Source organism: Gastrolobium bilobum, unplaced genomic scaffold (assembly GCF_033153095.1).
Source record: "Gastrolobium bilobum isolate Gb01-03AN ecotype WA unplaced genomic scaffold, APGP_CSIRO_Gbil_v1 utg44884, whole genome shotgun sequence".
NCBI lineage: Eukaryota > Viridiplantae > Streptophyta > Magnoliopsida > Fabales > Fabaceae > Gastrolobium > Gastrolobium bilobum.
Window position 1 is genome coordinate 149,387 of NW_026897767.1, and position 19,574 is coordinate 168,960.

The 19,574-nt window shown below is 33.5% G+C and overlaps 2 protein-coding genes across 5 annotated transcripts; both read left to right on the forward strand.

The window, feature by feature from the left end:
• The first annotated feature begins 2,936 nt into the window (after positions 1-2,936).
• On the forward strand, positions 2,937-11,599 carry LOC133310050 (tubulin-folding cofactor E). 4 transcript variants are annotated; one of them, XM_061510930.1, is made up of 16 exons: positions 2,937-3,053; positions 3,208-3,517; positions 5,109-5,279; positions 5,560-5,606; positions 5,914-6,060; positions 6,158-6,232; positions 7,018-7,127; positions 7,501-7,625; positions 7,729-7,790; positions 8,692-8,799; positions 8,873-8,907; positions 9,657-9,719; positions 10,378-10,469; positions 10,558-10,634; positions 10,720-10,797; positions 11,307-11,599. In XM_061510930.1, exons 2-16 carry the CDS (start codon positions 3,208-3,210, stop codon positions 11,403-11,405), a joined length of 1,599 nt encoding a protein of 532 aa, XP_061366914.1. In that variant the 5' UTR covers positions 2,937-3,053; the 3' UTR covers positions 11,406-11,599. The 4 variants fall into 4 exon arrangements, 3 of the variants coding, with proteins under 3 accessions (XP_061366914.1, XP_061366915.1, XP_061366913.1); XR_009751393.1 differs by lacking the exon at positions 2,937-3,053 and adding an exon at positions 11,066-11,215 and having other exon boundaries at positions 3,170-3,517; XM_061510931.1 differs by lacking the exon at positions 2,937-3,053 and having other exon boundaries at positions 3,170-3,517; positions 11,066-11,599.
• Positions 11,600-12,818: 1,219 nt separating this feature from the next.
• Positions 12,819-15,111, forward strand: LOC133310056 (xylulose 5-phosphate/phosphate translocator, chloroplastic). The gene is made up of 2 exons (XM_061510937.1): positions 12,819-12,998; positions 13,044-15,111. The coding sequence occupies exons 1-2, from the start codon at positions 12,888-12,890 to the stop codon at positions 14,178-14,180; spliced, it is 1,248 nt and encodes a 415-aa protein (XP_061366921.1). The 5' UTR covers positions 12,819-12,887; the 3' UTR covers positions 14,181-15,111.
• Positions 15,112-19,574: the final 4,463 nt, after the last annotated feature.

Consider the following 19,574-nt stretch of genomic DNA (forward strand, 5'->3'; position numbering starts at 1 on the left):
TCTCACTCACCCAACACAAGCCACTAAGTGTTTACAAGGAAGAACCATGAGAAAAGGTGATCATTTGGTGGTTTTCCAAGGAGGAAATGGTGGTGGCAAGAGGAGAAGGCATCAAGTCAGAAATGGGGGACACAAGGTTCACGTAGGGAGGCTGAGGACCAGCCTAGGGTTATGTGCCCTTAGTATATATAGGTGGTTTAAGTGTTAACACACTGTATTAGCACTAATAGCTATGCTTAGCATTTTAATCCCAAACTTAGGATTCTGAACCTACTCATTTTTCTAAGATTTATCATATTTTTATTTTATTTTTCGCAGCACCTTTTCGGTACGCGCTTTTCCATAGCCAGTATCAGTTATGGCATCAGTTCTCATTATATTAACTTGAAACTCGTTTTACAAGTCCTATATATTATTCTAGTGACATATACCCACTTTTCATAATTTTCCGGGATACTTCATCGATACACATTTATAGCGAGTAGCAGAACCGATATCTGCACTTTTCGTTAGAAAAGTGACTTTCAGCATTATAAAACACTTACCATAATTATTTAAGCCTCATAATAATTATTAGGATCAATTATAGAAATATTTTCTAATTTCACATAATTAATTAATTAACTTCTTTACTTACCAGTGCGAGTTCTTACAAATACCAACCAGCAAACTACTTGAAAAACTTTTTTTAAAAGAGGTTTATTGGCGTCTTGTTCTCGACGAATATCATGACACCACCTGTGAATAAAATGGTTTTCAAAAATATTTCCAAATGGATTAAAATTTGTCTGCATATATATTGTAAGTAGAGGTGGCAAAGTGGGCGGCCCACCCCACAATCAACCAGCCAAAAAATGAGGCAGCCCGCCCTGCTCTGCTTTTGAAAATAGGATAAAAAGCTCAGCCCGCCGGCCCAAACCTATTTATACTGACCCGCCTCGGCCCGTCCCTCCCCGCTATCAACCCGTCAACAAATGAGTCCGTCGAGCCGAACCTAATTTTTCAATCCTAATTGTAAGCACCCACGAAACAAAGTTCTTTTTAATTTCTCATTAAACTAGACAACTAATTTGTCTCGAAAGAAAGGAAAGGAAAAAAAGGATTTGGAAGCATTGAATTGAAAGTACACAGCTATAGAAAATGAAAGAGGAAAATGTATTTACAAATCTCATATACTTTTACACCTCCTGTAATGAAATATACTACATTATATCTCATCTTATACTCACTGACATACAATGTCAATGATCCTTTGTGTGAGGTAGATAGGCTAAGCGATATTATTATAAAACATAAGGTAATAGAACAAATATGCAATACAACAAGTTAGATTAAAAGATTTGAAATTCCACCAAGACTTACGATTTCTTGAGATTTTTTTATCGCAGTATCTTCTTTTTCTTTGGCGGGTCGACCCGCTTGAAACCGAATTTCGTCATGGAAGTTTCGTCAAAGCTCAAAAATGACATATTTTTGAAAGATTTTCATCACAAACAACCAAGAAACAATAACCCAACAAGATTCTAATCTAATCCACCTCAAAAAAAACATATTTTTGAGTGATTTTTAAGAACTTTTGGTAGTTTAAAAAATGATTTTTCAAGCTATAGGTCGTGATTTTTTTTGGCACAAAAATATGTAATTTTTGTATTAAAAACAACATAAGTGGAAAAATAACAGGGGAACAAAAACCCCCAAAACAGTTTTTGTTTTACATCAATAAAACAAGATCGATTTAAAGAAAAATTGAAATTCTCATAATATGAACCCTATGTTTCGTAACAATACATTCATGAACGAAATTCATTCGCCATAAGAAATGATTTCAAATAATTTTTGTGTTAATATATCACTAAAAACTTATTTTTTAAAAGCTCTACAGTAATTTAAGGTTTCAATGTATCGATTGAAATAATTTGAGAAATTTTCTAAACTTTCATGTAATAAAATCCATAAATTCAGATTCGGAATTTTATTAGAATACTCAATGAAAATATGCATATGATATATGGGTAGAATACTCTTATCACGTAGAACAAAAACTCCAAGGTTTCGAAGATTAATTGCAAAAAATTCTAAACAAAATTATATCCAGAACTTCAGGTTCTATATACAAATTTAAGATTATTTTAGTAAATAAAAAAATTATGGGTCTTATAATCATATATACATATCTCTGGTACCAAATGCAGAAGATAATTTTCATCCCATTAATCAAACTCAAGAGCATGAATAAGAAGATGCTAATGCACTAGTATTGATATGTGGAGAGCTGCTGTTTAATAAGACATCAAGTTACATCAATTATTGTTTGCGAAAATTGTATTTGGTTATATTTTTTATTAATATTATTGTATTTCTTTATTTTTTTATTGACTCTTGTAATTTTGAATATTTATTAAAAATTCATATAATTTTTTAAAATCTTATAAATTCATATTGTCCTTACAAATCTTATAAATTATATTAAAATTCTTTAAAATCTAATCTTATGAAATTTTAAATTATAAAAAAAGTCTTTTAATTTTTTTTAAATCATCTAATTCTAAATAATTTTTTAAAACTTATAAGATTTTTCTTCTCTAAAAAAAAATTAAAACTTTAATCCAAGTCTTTTAAAGTCCTCTTATACTCATAATATAGATATTAACACAGATTGGTCTGTCCCGACCCACCAAAAATAAGGCAGAGTGGATTGGTCTGCCGTTAAATATAAGTTAAAAAAATAAACTCATTTTGTTTTATAGTAGGTTAATCCACCAACCCGTTAATTAAAAAAATTAATTAAAAATAAAAATAAAATATATTTTATTAATTTTATAGTATTATTTAATTTTATTTCACATTACTCTTAATTTTTTCTAATCATAATCTTTTAACCCAAGTCTTTTAAAGTCCTCTTATAATCATGCCCAATACACCCTTACTCTCTTTTGTGAATGCTTTGTGTTCTCCAGACTCCAGCTTAGAGGATCCACGGATCCAACACCGGGTCACCTCAAAGGTAGAGTAACTGAGAACGCTTTTGAAGGGAAAACAGAGGCTCATTTGAGGTTTGGGTTTCTTAGATTGTTCGAGACGAAGCATATGCATCATTTTTTATACTAGTTTTGATTCTTTGAATTTTGAATTATGAAGATCTTCTATGATTATTCAATACTTTACATGCTTTTCATAAGAGGAATTCTCAGCCAACTTTAACAAAAGATGCAGGATTCCCCCACATCAAGACATGAATTCTGGGTGGGCCAACGAGTACATTCATCTGGTGATTCACGGAGAATTGGTACAGTTAAGTATGTGGGGCCTGTAGAAGGCTATTCAGAGACATGGGTTGGAGTTGACTGGGACAATGGAGAAGGAAAACATGATGGATCAATCAATGGTGTCCGATACTTTCACGCAAAATCTGAAAGATCAGGGTCATTTGTTCGTCCCAAGAATCTGAACCAAGGGATTTCATTGCTGGAAGCTCTTGAAAGTAGATATCGAAGTGACTCTACTAAAGATGAAGAAGGTATATCTCTGGCTTAAATTTTATTTGTAGTTTATATATCTATATTTTGGGTCAATGGAGTAGTATGGAGTAAACAATACAATGAGAGTGAAAATGATTTCATAATTTTTGGGATAAAAGAAAAGAAGTCATCTTCATCTCATTGAGTTATTATCAATGGCCTTGTTACCAATCTATTACTATAGTCTATGAAGCACCGACACTTCAAAGATCCTGACGTGTCGTGTCTGACACTCACCGATACTCCGACACTTCCCGACACTCTAATACTCGTTGCAAAGACTCAAAAAATGTTTAAAGGTTACGTTGCGTTGCATTTTGAGTTTCAACTATTAGATTCGTTAGATTACGATTAAGATTTTATTGAGTTTAATATAAAAATTTGGGATATATTATGTTTCTTTGCAAAATTGTTGGGTATTATAAGTTTAGCTTTACTTTTTTGTTAAATTATTGAATACTAAATGTAATATACACTATATAAATTAAAAATATTATATAATATCAAAACATGTTCTAACGTGTCGAAATTTAACATTTTTTAGATTTAACGTGTCGGAGTGTCGTGTCGTACCCCGTGTCCTGTGTCAGTGTCGGCGCAACATAGAGTATAGTTGCTTTCTTTCATTGTTTTCATTCCTTTGTTGGGTTTTGGGGGGAGGAGGTTGTTCTAGTGACAAACATGAAAAAAATAAAATAAAATAAATGCAGCAAGGCTGCCCAAACTTTTTCATACTAGAAATGGCTACACCCTTGAAACATCCTTGGGCATAACACCAAAGAGAAGCCATCAGTATAATGGTACCCCATATCAAATTTATGGCCAAAGAGGCACCTTTAAAGATGCAAGCATTTTACTCCAGACACACCAAATAATTGCATAAACTGTGCATTGCTGCAAATTACCAAAACCTTTATAATTAACCATCAAAAGAATGTGTGGAGTGTTATTTAAACAAGAAGTTGATAGATGAAGCTTTGTTTTTACAATTGGGTTTGTCAAGGAGGAAACGTTGATTAGGAGAGAGAGTTAGAAAGAAGGATTCACTAGAAACACACCAGAAGAGTCCAAAATCCAAACTCTCCTGTATGAATTGGCTAAGAAATGATGAGATTTCAGCAAAAGCAAAAGGGACTGTAATTCTCTGGCATCTTTAGTACTCAACTTTTTTTGAAAGTTGAAATCCCAATTCAAATGAGGACACTGGATAGAATGAAGTTTTCTAATGGAAGAATTATACAAAGTAGAGACTATAGTGGTAATGAAAAACCTCGAAGAAATGTACAACTGGTGAACTATTCAATGGGAATTTAGAACTGGCAATCCTCCTGCCAATTGATATTTCTATTTCCTGAGTCTTAAAAATTGATTTCATATGAAGCCTTGGGACCTATTTATGTTCAGTTAGTTATGTTTTCATTTGTTTTTTGGGTAAGAATTAGGAAGGCATTTATAAATCTGTTCAAACTTGCTTTCCATTCTATAAGAATTTGTTTACATTCCAGTCTCTCTTCTGTACGTTGTTTCTTGCACATGTTACATTGACAAAACCTTGAAAATAATGTGATTTTTCCTCTTTTCTTTTTGCAGATGAAATGTATGTCCTTTCAACAAGCAACAAGCGAGTATCTGTTCAACTTTTGGGTAAAGATAAAATTCATGATAAGCTAAGTCGATTTGAGGAGTTAACCAGTGCATCATTGTCATATATGGGCGTTAGTTCCCCTGGAGTTCCATGTGATATTAAGACTACAGTGCCAAGTAAGCTTCATACCAGAACTCTCCCATTTCTTTGATAATATCAAGATGAGTAAAACATCAAACTAGTAGTATCAGAATTTTTATTTTATTTTTTGATGAAATTGTAGCATCAGCGAATTAGTTGCTTGTACCTGAAGTTATAGTTAGAGATTTTGTTTCTTTGATATCTGCTTCCATCCTGTAAGGCAATTTGAATTAAGTTACAAGTTTCCTTGTAATTTTCTCTTTTTGATATCTGCAAAATCCATGTGCTGAAACCATCCTCTTTGTTTGTTAATAGATATAAAAGAACTGGACCTGACTGGGAACCTGCTTTCAGAGTGGAAGGTATGTTCCGCGATCAGGTTTTGTCCAGTATTCTATCCTGGCTACTGCTGCAGCTTTGAGTCTGCTTATTTTGAACATGCCATCCAAATCTTAGTTGGAACTTTAATTGATAAAAACTGCAGATGTTTTTCTTTTGCTAAATTCAAATAGCTTTTTGGTTGCAATGTTTTTATTCTGAAACTCTCCTTTATATTTTAATATTCTGATTGTGATTGCTAGGATTTAGTAATTTATTTTGCAGTTTCTTTTTGGGAGATCATTTGACAGTAATTGCCATTTAGTCTCTTTTTGATTAATCTATTTACAGGATGTTGGCACAATTTGTGAACAGTTACCTGCTCTGGGGACTCTCAACTTATCAAACAACTTAATGTCACCATATAAGTCTGAGCTTCCATTGCTGAAAAGCATCCGTGTTCTGGTTTTAAATAATACTGGTGTAGATTGGGAGCAGGTTCCCTTCCATATCTTTTTTTCAACTGATTTCTCTTTCTTAAATTTACCTAATGTTTAATTAGTAATTGCTAAAAATTGCCTTTTTAACTGGGCAGGTTGAACTGCTTGGACTATCATTGACAACAATTGAAGAGCTACACATTATGGGAAACAATATTAGCAGAATACTGGTATGTTGTCTTTGGTTTGGTATGCTTGTCAAATATCTTAAAATCTTTAGGCTTAGATGTCTTCCCCCAAGTAGCCCATTGGCTAACTTAGAAAGCAGTTTACTAAACATTGGAAACTGGCACAGCCTTTTGAGTACCTTAGAGCCTGAACTACTGATGTTCAATTTGGAGTATCTAAACAGCTGACCTCCCCCTTCCCCCCTTTCCACCCAAAATAAAGTAAAATGGAAAAAATAAATCCCACATCCTGGTCCACCACACCCGTCCATTTCTGCAAGTGATGGTATTATAATGGAAGCCTAAGATAATTGGGTAACATTGTGGATATCATCTTGGTATTTCTCAGTCTTTTATGTTTCCCCTTCTCCTTGAAAGTTTGTTGTTTTACTGGTAGTGGGGGCAGAGTGGATACAAAAATTTATCTTATGGAAGTGAGGCTAATAAAGATGTTTTCTATATGGTAAATGTATATTTTTATTATGATAGCTGTTGCACTGATATCTGGGAATTGGGATACTTTGTTGAATGTGTTTTCTGTTATCCGGTTGACTGGTCCCTTGGATTTGCTAAACTATTTCTGTTTTGACATTAAAATTTAGGAACTTAGTTAATAGGATAGGTTACTGTACTATTTTTATTTTTTATGATGGACAGACTAAGAGAATTCCATTTGTACTTAGGTTTTTACTTTCATGTTTAATTTTATGTTGCTCTGCAACTTTTATCAACTTTATAAAATAATTTACTAGCCTTTTTAAGCCTTCTGATTTTCCTTTTCTGTTCAGCCTGTGTCATCCTCGATGGTTCATGGATTTGATTCTCTGCGGCTGTTGAATTTGGAAGATAATTGTATAGCTGAATGGAATGAAATCATGAAGCTTTCTCAGCTAAGATGGTTGGTAAAGACCAAATTTTCTCTAGTTCTAGAATACAGTCCTGACTCCAGTTGACTTAACTTTTAACCACATCTGATTTTAATAATCATATCTGCTTCCATGTTGACCATTTATTACCAGTTATTCTTTGAACTACTTATTGTTAGTGGTTAGCATGATAGTGAAGTTGTATAATTAAAGTGAAATGTGGTTAAAGTCAAAGATGGTATCCGTATCACTGGAAGTACTAATTGTGTTTAGTTCCTTTCTCATATCTCCCCCCCCCCCCCCCCCCCCCCCCCCCCTGAGAACAATGCCTATGCTTTTGGGTAGATTTGTTTTTAAGCATATTGATTTGATAATTTTCGTAGTTGGTATATTTTTTTTTTCCAGTTTGGAGCAGCTTTATTTGAACAAGAATTGCTTGAATTCTCTCTTTTATCCTGATGATGGTTCGCAGCATGAATCGGAAGTTACATGCTATAAGCCCTTTCAAAATTTGTGCTGCCTTCTTTTGGGTAATATAATACTATTCGTCTTGATAAAGATCATTTTCATCATACTGTATGAAATATGGATTGTGGATACACCTGACTTTAAGTCTTTAAATCCATCGTTCAGGTGATAACAATATTTGTGATCTGGCCTCTGTTGACTCATTAAACTTGTTTCCTAATTTGGTGGTAAGTTTTATACTTTGAAGTATTTATTATGCTTGCATATTTTATTTTAATTCTTGATTATGCTGTGCTGTATCTTAACAATGAGTCTAGGACCATTGACTGTTTTCTCAAATAATCCACTTGAAAATGGTACGTTGGGGATGCAATTCAAAATTATTTTGTAGCTACACTTACCTAAGTAATTTGTGTGCAGGTCTTGCTTATATGCCTATCATTTGACTGAGTTATTACCTCTCCTGGTTCTTGTACAACTTTTTAGGAGTATATTCTACTGTAACTACTCGCACAAGATTTCATGATTTATCTTTTTTACTCAATCTTAATTTGTGCACGGAGTTCATCTTGTGGTTTAGAGATTGAACTGAGAACCCAGTCTTTAGAGAAGGCTATGGATGTACCAATTAAACAAAGACAGTTATGGATGGCTATGCGTAACTTATTACTGCATTCTACTTTATATTAGAGAATTGTGAACTACAGGGCAAGAGGATTGGATGTTCTCTAAAGAGAATCAAGAAAAATAGAAACCAGGAATCCATAAAAAGACATACAAACAAAGCCAAGCTTGCTAATCTCGCGGCATGTCCAACATTGAAACGAGCACCATAAAGAAGCCCCCGAAAATGGTTTATAACACTTAATCTCACACGATGCAAAGATTTATCCTTAACTATACTCTACTTGGCAAATTGGCAATGATTCAGTTTTTCCGCATATGTTTAAACAGAGGACCTTTGCAAGTTTCCTTTGAGAAAGTAACTAATCTGTTTTTTACAACTTTTCTTTCCTTACCACTATAGGGACTACTCTTTCCTTTGTTTTTTACTGGTGTAACTTGCTAGAGTAGGTTTATACAGATGGTAGCTTCTATTCTAATTATTTATCTTTAATAACAACAAAGGATATCAGGCTTTCTGAAAACCCAATAACTGATTCTAGAAGAGGTGGAGTTCCAAGATTTGTTTTGATTGCTCGTTTAGCAAAAGTTCAGATATTGAATGGGAGTGAGGTATGATGGAAGACCTCTCTGCTGATTATTTGCTTCTTATATCGAACGTATTCATATCTAGTCTACCTTTCAGGTTACCCGTCGTGAAAGGAAGGACTCTGAGATTAGGTTTGTTCTTCTCAAATCCCTTGGCAACTGAATTATCCTTTTTACAATCATCAATTCTGTATATTGTTTGTCAAGTGTTTTATCTTATAGTATTTTTGTATCGTTGTTCTTGAATTTATCTCATGGATGTTCCTTTCCTCTCCTGCGTACTCTGATCATTTAGTTCTGATATTTGGTCTATGCTTTTTTGAACTAAATATTTTCCTCACTGGAAACCTGGCTTGTTTGCCACCCTGCAATTGAGTGACATTCCAATCCTTTCCTTGTCATTCCATTGGGACTAATGACCTTATTTAGCATGTGTACATAAGGTACTATTTCTTTCTTGTGTCATATGGCCGTATGCTGTTGGATGATTCTCTTCCATGGAACCTAATTGCTACTGCCCATTAACTTTCGATCAATTATCCTTGTAGAAGAGGAAAGGTTTTAGGGACCATCATTGACTCCATTGTTGAGGGTATCTCCTTTCCAGAGCATGTCTCTCAGCTTGCTTTCTTTCTTGGCCATGTCTAAAATGAACAGCCTCACAACTATAAAACACAGGAAATTTCAACCCTCCCAGAACTAATAATGTACACCAAACAATACAAATATAGAATATCCAATCAAAACTGCGGGTTTAATGCATAAGATATGTGTGTTTTTAAATCATGCTTACCTTTGGGTTGAGAGTTCAAATAAAGTTTCACATCTTATTTGTGTTAAATGTGAAGCAACATCTTTTATTCTTTACAATTCTTATGCAGGTATGTTCGGCTTGTGATCTCAAGGTTGCATGCTAGTCCTGAAGAAATCAAACAGCATCCCAGGTAAATTCATGTCAGTGATAATTTTTGGAACTTCTAGCATTACTGTTCAGTATGTGTGTTGTGATGGCAATAGAAAGCTGGATGAAAATGCTATTCAGAAAAATCTGTATCTCTGGGTTCTGATGGTATTCTGGGAGAAAATATGCAAGAATGGTTCGAGGTGTTTGCAATTGGGTTGAAGATGTCAGGTTTAGTGAACAAGTCTGATTGGGAATTTAATCAGTAGGAATCATAGAATAAATAGAAAGAAAGGAAAACTAGGTTTCACACCTTGAGTTCTTAAGGTATCACATGAGAGACACATCGATTGTCTTGGTGACTAGGGTTAATAACTCTTAATTCATTGATTTCGATGGGGATTTTTTTTTTCTTGGATTGGGGGAAGGGGGGATATTTAAGCAAGTTGAGTTGTCCATTTGTACTATGCTCCTTAGCATGTAATAGAAGGCAACTATTTTGGGAGATGTCCTAGAACTTCTCCTCGCGTCCAGTTGCAGTATACATATTCTCTGTTTTGCACCATCAGATGGACCTGAATGTTGAGCATTTTCGTTGTCAAAATAATGTTGTAAAATTGAAAATGGGATCTAGATGTCTCAATTAATTTGTATCTCACGGTGAAATATTTTTGTGAATGTACTGATGCACTTCAATACAGGTTTTCTGAGCTTAAGAATTTTCATGGAATTGAGGATGAAAAACCTTCAATTGGAGCTAGTGGCCCACAAACAATCAGCTCAGGATTCTTGTGTATGGACTATGGATTTTGAGTTTGTGTATCTGCTTTTTTCCCTGAACTTGCAATAGCTTTATTAACTTGTTATAGAGATTAATGCAGCTATCACTCTGAAGTGTGTCGGAGCATCCATGGGTGAGAAGTCACCATTGACAAAGAAGTTGCCAGCAACAACTACAGTTAAATATCAAAACTGTTCTAGTAATGTAATGCTCAGTCTGTCAAGACTTAAAACAACCCTTCTGATTACCTTGTTTTTCTCAGGTTGGTAAGCTGAAACTTCTCTGCGAAAGCTTTTTTAAGCTGAAGTTCATGAAGCTAAAATTGTTTCTTCAAGAAGAGGTTTGTTTTTAAATAATAAACTCTGCTATTTATTATCATAATTGCCTGATTCAAATTTTTCCTAAAATGGAAGCAGCAAGCTCAAGACAATCTTACAAAATTAGTGTAATCTGCATTGATTGATGTGAAATTCTTCCAAGTGATATTCTGGAAAAAATAAAAAAAAATCTTGTGACAAACTTCTTGTGGGGAATGAGGGAGGACTATAGCTAGGCAGATCACTCATTTATTTATTCCCTCTTAATAAATTTTGTAAGGAACTATGCAGGAGTAAAATATTATTTTTGTACCGGGATAAAAAACTGTTCCTTCATGATTGAAAGGTCATGGGTTCGAATCCAGGAAACAACTTCTTTGCAATTATGCAAGGATAAGGCTGTGTACAAATGATTGTCTCCACCCCATACTCGTTAGTCAGGTTTAACGGGGAGTATTTTAGTATTTTTTTAACCAGGATAAAAAGAATATTGTTTCTTGATTTAGTTGCATACATGTCTTTGAATTTACAGAGCTCTCCAGTGCCCATGCTGCTTGACAATGACTCGTCATCTCTTATGGACGTTGGAGTTGGCAATGATTCAATTATCCTTGTAGACGAAGAAAGTTGATAGATATATCAGCAAATTTGTGAAGAGCTTCTCTTGTTGAAGTCTGTATCCTGTTCTGATTAGTTGCATTTAATCATGGAAGTATGGCTTTAAAATGAATATATTTGTAAGTGGTACACCGGTTGAGTTGGTCACAAGATTTTGTTCGGCATCATTTGAAGTTCTTATTTTTGGGTTTTGATGCATGAATTGGATGGTCTGTCTTAAACTGTTTTCTGTGAATTTTCAGTTATCTTGATTCAGTTGCAAACAAATTTGGGTCTTGTACTCCTAGAGAGTCGTATTATTTGGAAAATGACCATAAAATGATAAAAATAGCAAGCAACAAATATATCGATCAATAAAACATTTCTTTTGGGGTATTTTTTTCTTCTAAATTAGCATTTTGATTTTTTTAAAAAGCACTTTGCAATCTGATTGCTAATTTAGATTATATCTTTTCAAGCTCGTTTTAAGATTTTTTTATTGAAATTAAATAGTTTAAATGCCAAATGTTATATAAATTCACATCATGAATTAAATTGTGAGCTATCTCCATTTATAAGAATAAAAATATCATTTTTGTATGAAATTTATTTTCTGTTTTCTGCCTTATCTTTGATTTTTATTTTGCTCATACTTATAATTTTTGTTAAAAAAACTAGCTTGTTATAAATCAGACCAATGATACTTTTATTATTGAATTCTGTTAGACGAAAAAAGAGATTTAACTTCCAAATTTGGTGTCCTGTTTTTTTATTTTATAAAAGTTTAAAATAATAACTCCCTAGAATAAAAGAATCATAAAAAGTGATTATTTCAATAAATGAACCAAAAAAAACAGTCCATAAAAGAATGATACTCCAGGTAAAATGGAATCTTCATTTAAAAAGGGGAAAAAATAATGCTGGTATTAGCTATGTTTTGAAATTTAGAGCCATAAAACATGAGGATTAACTTGGTTTGATTTTTAAAAACTTGGTTTAATTATTTAAAAGTAGAAACTTACTCAAAATTAATTAATTTTACTTAAAGTAACTATCTTAACCTTATTAGTTTAATCATTTTATCTGTTTTAAGTAAGAATAATACAAAAAATAAAATAAAATAAATTCAATTAATGTTTAATGTATTGTATATATAAAAATGATAATAAATTAGTTCATATTAATTTTTTAGTAATAACTTCAAAACATAAAACTTTAAATTTTTTAGTCAAGTTTGTTCCTTTAAACCAAATTAAATCAATTCTTTTTTTTGTTTACCAAAAAAAAATAAATCGATTCTTTTTTATTTTTAATCATTCTGAAAAGTGAAAACAGAATTAGGGACAATTTACCTTTGGCTGTTTGAGGGGGTTGTTTGTGGTTCTTCTCTATGCTCTCAAAAGGACTTCAATCCCTTCAAAGTTTGAAGTTTCCTTAATTTGTCTTTTTATTCTCCTTATTCAGAATTTGTGTTGCTATTTCCTTTTCCACTGTCTCAGTTGTTTCTGCCACAAAAATGCTATCTTTGAAGGTTGTTCCATCATCATCCTCTGTCACTTTCACCCAACCCAATCACCAATGTTTCATTAATGCATCTCCCATTCTCAACCCAAATCTTCTCTGCAGGGTTCAGACGGACAAGAACCTACACTGCTACAAAACCACTTCTCAGCTTCGAGAATCTGGTCTCAAAAGTTCCAAACTTTCTTTCATACCCACATCTCAGATCCAACATTCAATCACAAAGTTAAGCTCTTTTAACCGATTCCTCTCACACCCATTTGTGTTCTCAGCAAAACCCAGACACCAAATCGTTAAAGCAGCATCTGATGCCAATCCTGAGGGAGAAAGTGTAGCTCCCAGTAATCCCAAACCTAAGAATTTCAAACTTGCTTTAGTATTTGGACTATGGTACTTCCAAAACATTGTCTTCAACATTTACAACAAGAAAGTGTTAAACATATTCCCATTCCCATGGCTTCTTGCCTCTTTCCAGCTCTTTGTTGGGTCCATTTGGATGCTGGTGCTCTGGTCCTTAAAGCTCCAACCTTGTCCAAAAATCTCAAAGCCTTTCATCTTTGCTCTCCTTGGACCTGCTTTGTTCCACACAATAGGCCACATATCAGCTTGTGTTTCATTCTCTAAGGTTGCTGTTTCCTTTACCCATGTCATCAAATCTGCAGAACCAGTTTTCTCTGTCATATTTTCTTCTTTCCTTGGTGATAGATACCCCATACAGGTTTGGCTCTCAATTCTACCAATTGTACTTGGTTGTTCTTTAGCTGCTGTTACAGAGGTATCTTTCAATGTACAAGGGTTATGGGGTGCCCTCATTAGCAATGTTGGTTTCGTATTAAGGAACATCTATTCTAAAAGAAGTTTACAGAATTTCAAGGAAGTTGATGGCTTGAACTTATATGGCTGGATTACTATAATTTCATTGCTATATCTTTTTCCAGTGGCTATTTTTTTAGAAGGGTCTCAGTGGATCCCAGGGTATTACAAGGCAATTGAAGCTATAGGCAAACCATCCACATTTTATATATGGGTGTTGCTGTCTGGGGTATTCTACCATCTTTATAACCAATCATCTTACCAAGCCCTGGATGAAATTAGCCCATTAACTTTCTCAGTGGGGAACACAATGAAGAGAGTGGTGGTGATTGTATCTTCAGTTTTGGTGTTCAGGAATCCGGTTAGACCACTTAATGGCCTTGGATCTGCCATTGCAATTCTTGGGACTTTCCTGTATTCACAGGCAACATCCGCAAAGAAAGCAAAGAAAATTGAAGGTGAAAAGAGTAGTTAGAGAAAAAGATGGACAAAAGAAATATTATAGAGAGAAAAACTGTTTGACTATTTGAGTATTTCTGTTGGCCTTGTTAGATTTAGACATTAATTAAGAAACCTTCCATTCTGACTTCTTTTAAGCTACTGCTTTGGTTTCTCTGTGGGTGTTTTAGAGCACTTTTTCTTGATCTGGTTAATTTTCAAGAATAGCATTCCTTCTTGCTTGATTTATATTAAATATATCAGGCAGATATAAGAAATCAACAACAATATGTTGACTGGTCTCAATGTTGCTTTACTGCTTTAGCAAGCTAATAGAATTAATTGAAAGGTTTCTTATGTGTGTCTCATCCAAATTTATTGACACTTTCATATTGTTCATCTCATTCTTGCTTTAGTTTACAAATAATATTCTTCAACTATCATTTACATGCTTAAGATTTTAGGTGTCATTTAATTTGTTGCTACCTAATTCAAACCTTGACGCCCTATTTCTCTGTTGGTGTTTGCATACCGTAATTGAGCATGAGAATATTTTTCCGAATTACAATGCTCACACTGTTTATTGTTTCCATGGCTTTCAAGTAATCTGGTATTCTTTTGATTTTGTTACTGATCATCCGAAGTGAACTGAGGTGATGTGGTACGCGAATTTGTTGAACTAAAGAGATCCTTAGCTACTAAATGATGGTAACTCAGTTGGTGCACGAGAGCTGAGCAGGTGGAGGTGAGAGCATGTGTTTGATCCTCCCCAGTATCATCTTTGAGACAGATTTAAACCTTAATTCTGGATCCGTTTCGAACAGGATTGTCTCCTGTGATTTATCCAAAAAAGAGAGAGATCCTTAACTAATACAGGTCCAGTTTTTTCATGTTCTGCTCAGCCATATTGTTATAGAATTTACAGCTTGCTTTTAGGTTTTAACTAGTCAAACATTTGATACTGCGTCACTGCCTAATGAGTTTTTTCATTTACTCGAGTGGATTAGCTGTTCTTCCTTGAATCTAAAGCTTAGTACAACATTTCATGCGAGTGTTTGAAGTTGTAAAATTAAATTTTTGAAACAACACTTACTGTCTGTTACAAACGTGCAATGCTCCCATTAGTAATAAAGGGTTGGATAAATATGCATATTATTATGGGTTTTATAATTCTTCGTTGAAGAACATAAAAGTTTCCAGCTGACCCTTCGAAAGCCGTGTCAAACCCTTTGTTTTTTTTGTTTTGTAAGTGGGGCCAGTTAGAATTTTCTCTCAGCAACGGGAGAGTTCTCTTCTCTTGTTGAATGAGAAGATGATATCCCTATTATTATATGTACCTTTCACCCTTCCCTAATCGGTAATAGCAATGCTTTATTAAAAGTTACCTCATGTGACGTTAATTATTTCCCATTTAACAATACACACAATTTTTTTCAAATCTGCTAGCACACCATATGGGATACACAACACGTTAAAGAGCTACAAATCAATTGATTACTTCTCTTCATGCAACTCTCCAAAGTTATTTCCGAAAATTGAGGGGCTACAAATCCATAAGTAATAAAGAGGCAATCGTTCAAGATCTACAATTGAGTGAACAAAACAAAATTAAAAAAAGAAAAAGAAAATTAGTCAAACAAAGAGTATTTTCAGGAAAAATAGAGAAGAGATCTTTTTCCTTCCTTTTTTATTTAACAATTTCCTGATAATCTTCTATATTTTATTATTACATCTGGAAACTAAATAGGTCCTGTATTATAGGAACTGGTTTCTAACCCTTTCGACACGGTCGTCTATTTGTCCGATAAATTTGCAGCCCATAACTCATTAGGCCCAACAATTAGAGACTTCGAGCTAACATTTTCAACTATTCCTAATCATCTCATACAGACTTCAGCTGAATCAGCTATACAGCTATGAGTGTTTACACCCCCCAACATAAATTTATTTCAATGTGTCAACTCCGGCTATTTGACAATTTTGCCCTTCATTAAATAAAAAATAATCACTTTGTCCCCCTTCTGAAATTATACACTGATATGTCTCTGTTTAATCGATTACATGTATATTTAATCGATTAAGTGTCAAAATTTTATTTTAATTGATTAAGTGTCGAACATTCATTCTCTTCCCTCTTGCTCATTGCACCAAAGTACATCTTCGTTCTCACTCAAGTATTCATTTCACATATCCATCGACAATACATCTTCAGGGGGCGTTTGGTTGGAGGTATCTTATCAGATAGATAGGATTCTGATAAGTGGGAAAGATGAATCACCATGTTTGGTTGAAGAGTTTCAAAAATTTCTCCAGCGAAATCAGTTCTCCATCCATCAAGTTTGCATGTCAATTTGGCTTAAATGCAAGGCAACCGATTCCCATATGAGATGTGGTATTTGAGGATATCTACCTAAATGAAGAAATGGATGATTAACCACATGACCACCATACCCTCAACTTGGAGCCCAAATCACATCTGAAGGAAGGTGACAACTGTACATACACGACCACTCTTCGCACCGCCACCGGATACCAGCAACTGAACGGCGTTGTCACACCACCAGTCTCACTAGATGAAATTTTCATACCAGCAAAACCAGAACACAAGTACAGCCAACCAAGACAGAACCAAACACTGAAACAGAGCACAATAGGCAAAAACAAACCAATAACCACCCACCCAGATCAAAACAGTAACAGATTAAAGGAGAAAGAGTTCAGCCACAACCCAGATTAGCCACATTCAAACCAACCCAAGCAGGACCCAGTCAAACCACCCACAAATTGAAGTTGCCCCAAGCACAGACCATTGCATTAGGGTTCAGATGAGAGAATGAGGTACAATGGGATGTTCCAGATGAGGTTGAATAAGAGAAAGAGATCAAATGAGGTGTTTAGGATTTTGGTAGGCTTGATTTTTTTCCCCTGAGAAATTGATTGCTCTGCCACTTGGATGGTGGCTGTGCAAAATTAGCTGATCCCTATAATCCTACCCCAATCACATCTCGAAGCGGCGTGGAAGGTGAAGGAAGGGTAAAGGGTAGGTGATTTAAAAAAAATGTAAAAAGAGGGATATTTTTGTAATTGTAACACATTTCCCCATCTATATTTTACCTCACACAAAACATAGACATTTATAATCTTACCTAATTTGTCCAGTAAATTTTTTTCAACCAAACAACTTTTTTTACATTTTCCTACCAAACTCAATTTCCAACCATTTCCCTATCAATTACATTTGTTCAGTATTCAAAAAAAATTTCCTCAACCAAACACCCGCTCAAGGCCGAGTTACGACGCCGAAGTTCATCTTCATCACTAGACATACATTGTTTATAATAACATCCATAACCATTTTAGTATCTAAATATTGGTTTTGGTTGTGTTTTGTTGTATTATGGCATCATTAATACTTCTGAAATGTTGAATGAACAACCAAATTTTCCTCCATTCCAAGAATATTGTCGGCATAGCAATTCTTGCTTGCTTGTGCACACTTAATATCTAACATTTTCTGTTCATTTTTTTTGCAAAAAACCATAGGAAAAGCCATGTAAATGAATTAACAGAGCCATTAATTCAGAATAATTTTTTTTGGATTTTTAAGAGAGAAAAAGAATGAAAGACATGTTTACCTGAGGTTGATGAAGCACAGAGCTAGACAAGGATGAAGAAAAAAGAGAATGCAAGAGAAGCCGAGAATGCAAAACATAGTAAGAAAAAGTTGCAGTTAATCGATCACTTAATCGATTAAAATAAATTGTTGACACTTAATCGATTACATATATCATGTAATCAATTAAATAGGGACAGATGTGTGTATAATTTTGGGACGGGGATAAAATAATCATTTTTTATTTAATTAAGGGTAAAAGGGTAAAAAAACCTGCCAACTCCGGCATAATTTTTTTTTTTGGATTAATATTTTTATTTTTGCTGTTACAATCACATAAAAAATGAACAGGTCCTATTAAAAAAGAAAAAAAAGAAAAGATTAGTAGAACCCACACACACTTTTATGTAAGTATGGCAGAAAAAAAATTCTGTAGTAAAAGTAAAAATATTTTTTTTCTTTTTTTTAGGTTTCTTGGGTATCCTTCAATTGCAGAGCCAGGAATTTTTGCGAGGGGACAAAATATATATGTGTTTTAAAATTCATAATTAAATTATATCCAAAAAAATTCATAATACAAATAAAAATATATTATTTAATAAAAATATTCCTAATACATAAATCACATATAATATAATAAAATATAAATAAAACTGTTCACAATGCAAATTACAAACATCAAGAACACCTCACTTAAATCTTGTTCTACATTAAATTTTATTTATTTATTTATTATATATTTATAATTTACACAGAATTTAAATAATTTGAGATGGACTGAAAATCAAAACCTATATAAGTATATTTAAATACACTTTTATATATACATCATATCTTATTTATTATTATATATTCTTAATTATTTAGATAAACATTAAATCTATTTGAAATTGATTAGAAAATAAAATCAATTTTATCAATTTTAAATTTATAAAGTATCCAATTTTCATATCCTGCTAGTTCTATTCTTATCTTATTTAGCTATTAAATACTGATATTTAGACATAAATCTATTTGAGATTGACTAGAAAATAACACAATTTTATTATATTTAAATATAATTTTTATTCATATATACTTCTTCTATATCTTCTCAATATATTTCATATTTTTATGCATTTTAAATTATTTCAATCTTTCAACAAAATTAGAGGGAAATATAGCAGACAACTCCGATAATAATTGGTGCATGGTTGTCAAGAATGGCTAGTCAATTAGTATATGGGTAATACTATATGTTATCATTTTAAAAAGTGAGGGGTGATCGTCCCCTGGCCCCTCCTTTATTAATTAGAAGTTAATATTTAGCCATGTTTCTCTTATTTAAAACACCAGCAGGGTTATTCTTATAAGAAATATAGTCTCACATTGGTTGTATGGGCAACTAATATGAGGTTTGTAAGGCCTTGAGCACTCCCACCCTTTGAGCTAGCTTTTGGGGTGGTGACCTCAAGGTTCTTTACATGGCCACTTTCTTTGTAGTGGATTTTTCCCATGTAGGTGTGCTTGTATGTTGTCCACCCTTCAAGTCTAGTGGGCTCTCGTGTGAGGGGACGTGTTGAGAAATATAGTTCCTCATTGGTTGTATGGGCAACTAATGTGAGATTTACAAGGCCTTGGGCACTCCCACCCTTTGAGCTAGCTTTTAGGGTGGTGACCTCAAGGTTTTTAACATGGTATAACCTCAAGGTTCTTAACAATAAAAGTTTTACAACTTCTTATAACCTATTTTTTCATCGTTCATTTTCGAATTTAACGATTATGATTTATCGAGTTATATTTATTATTAATTATTAATTATTAATAAATTATAATCAT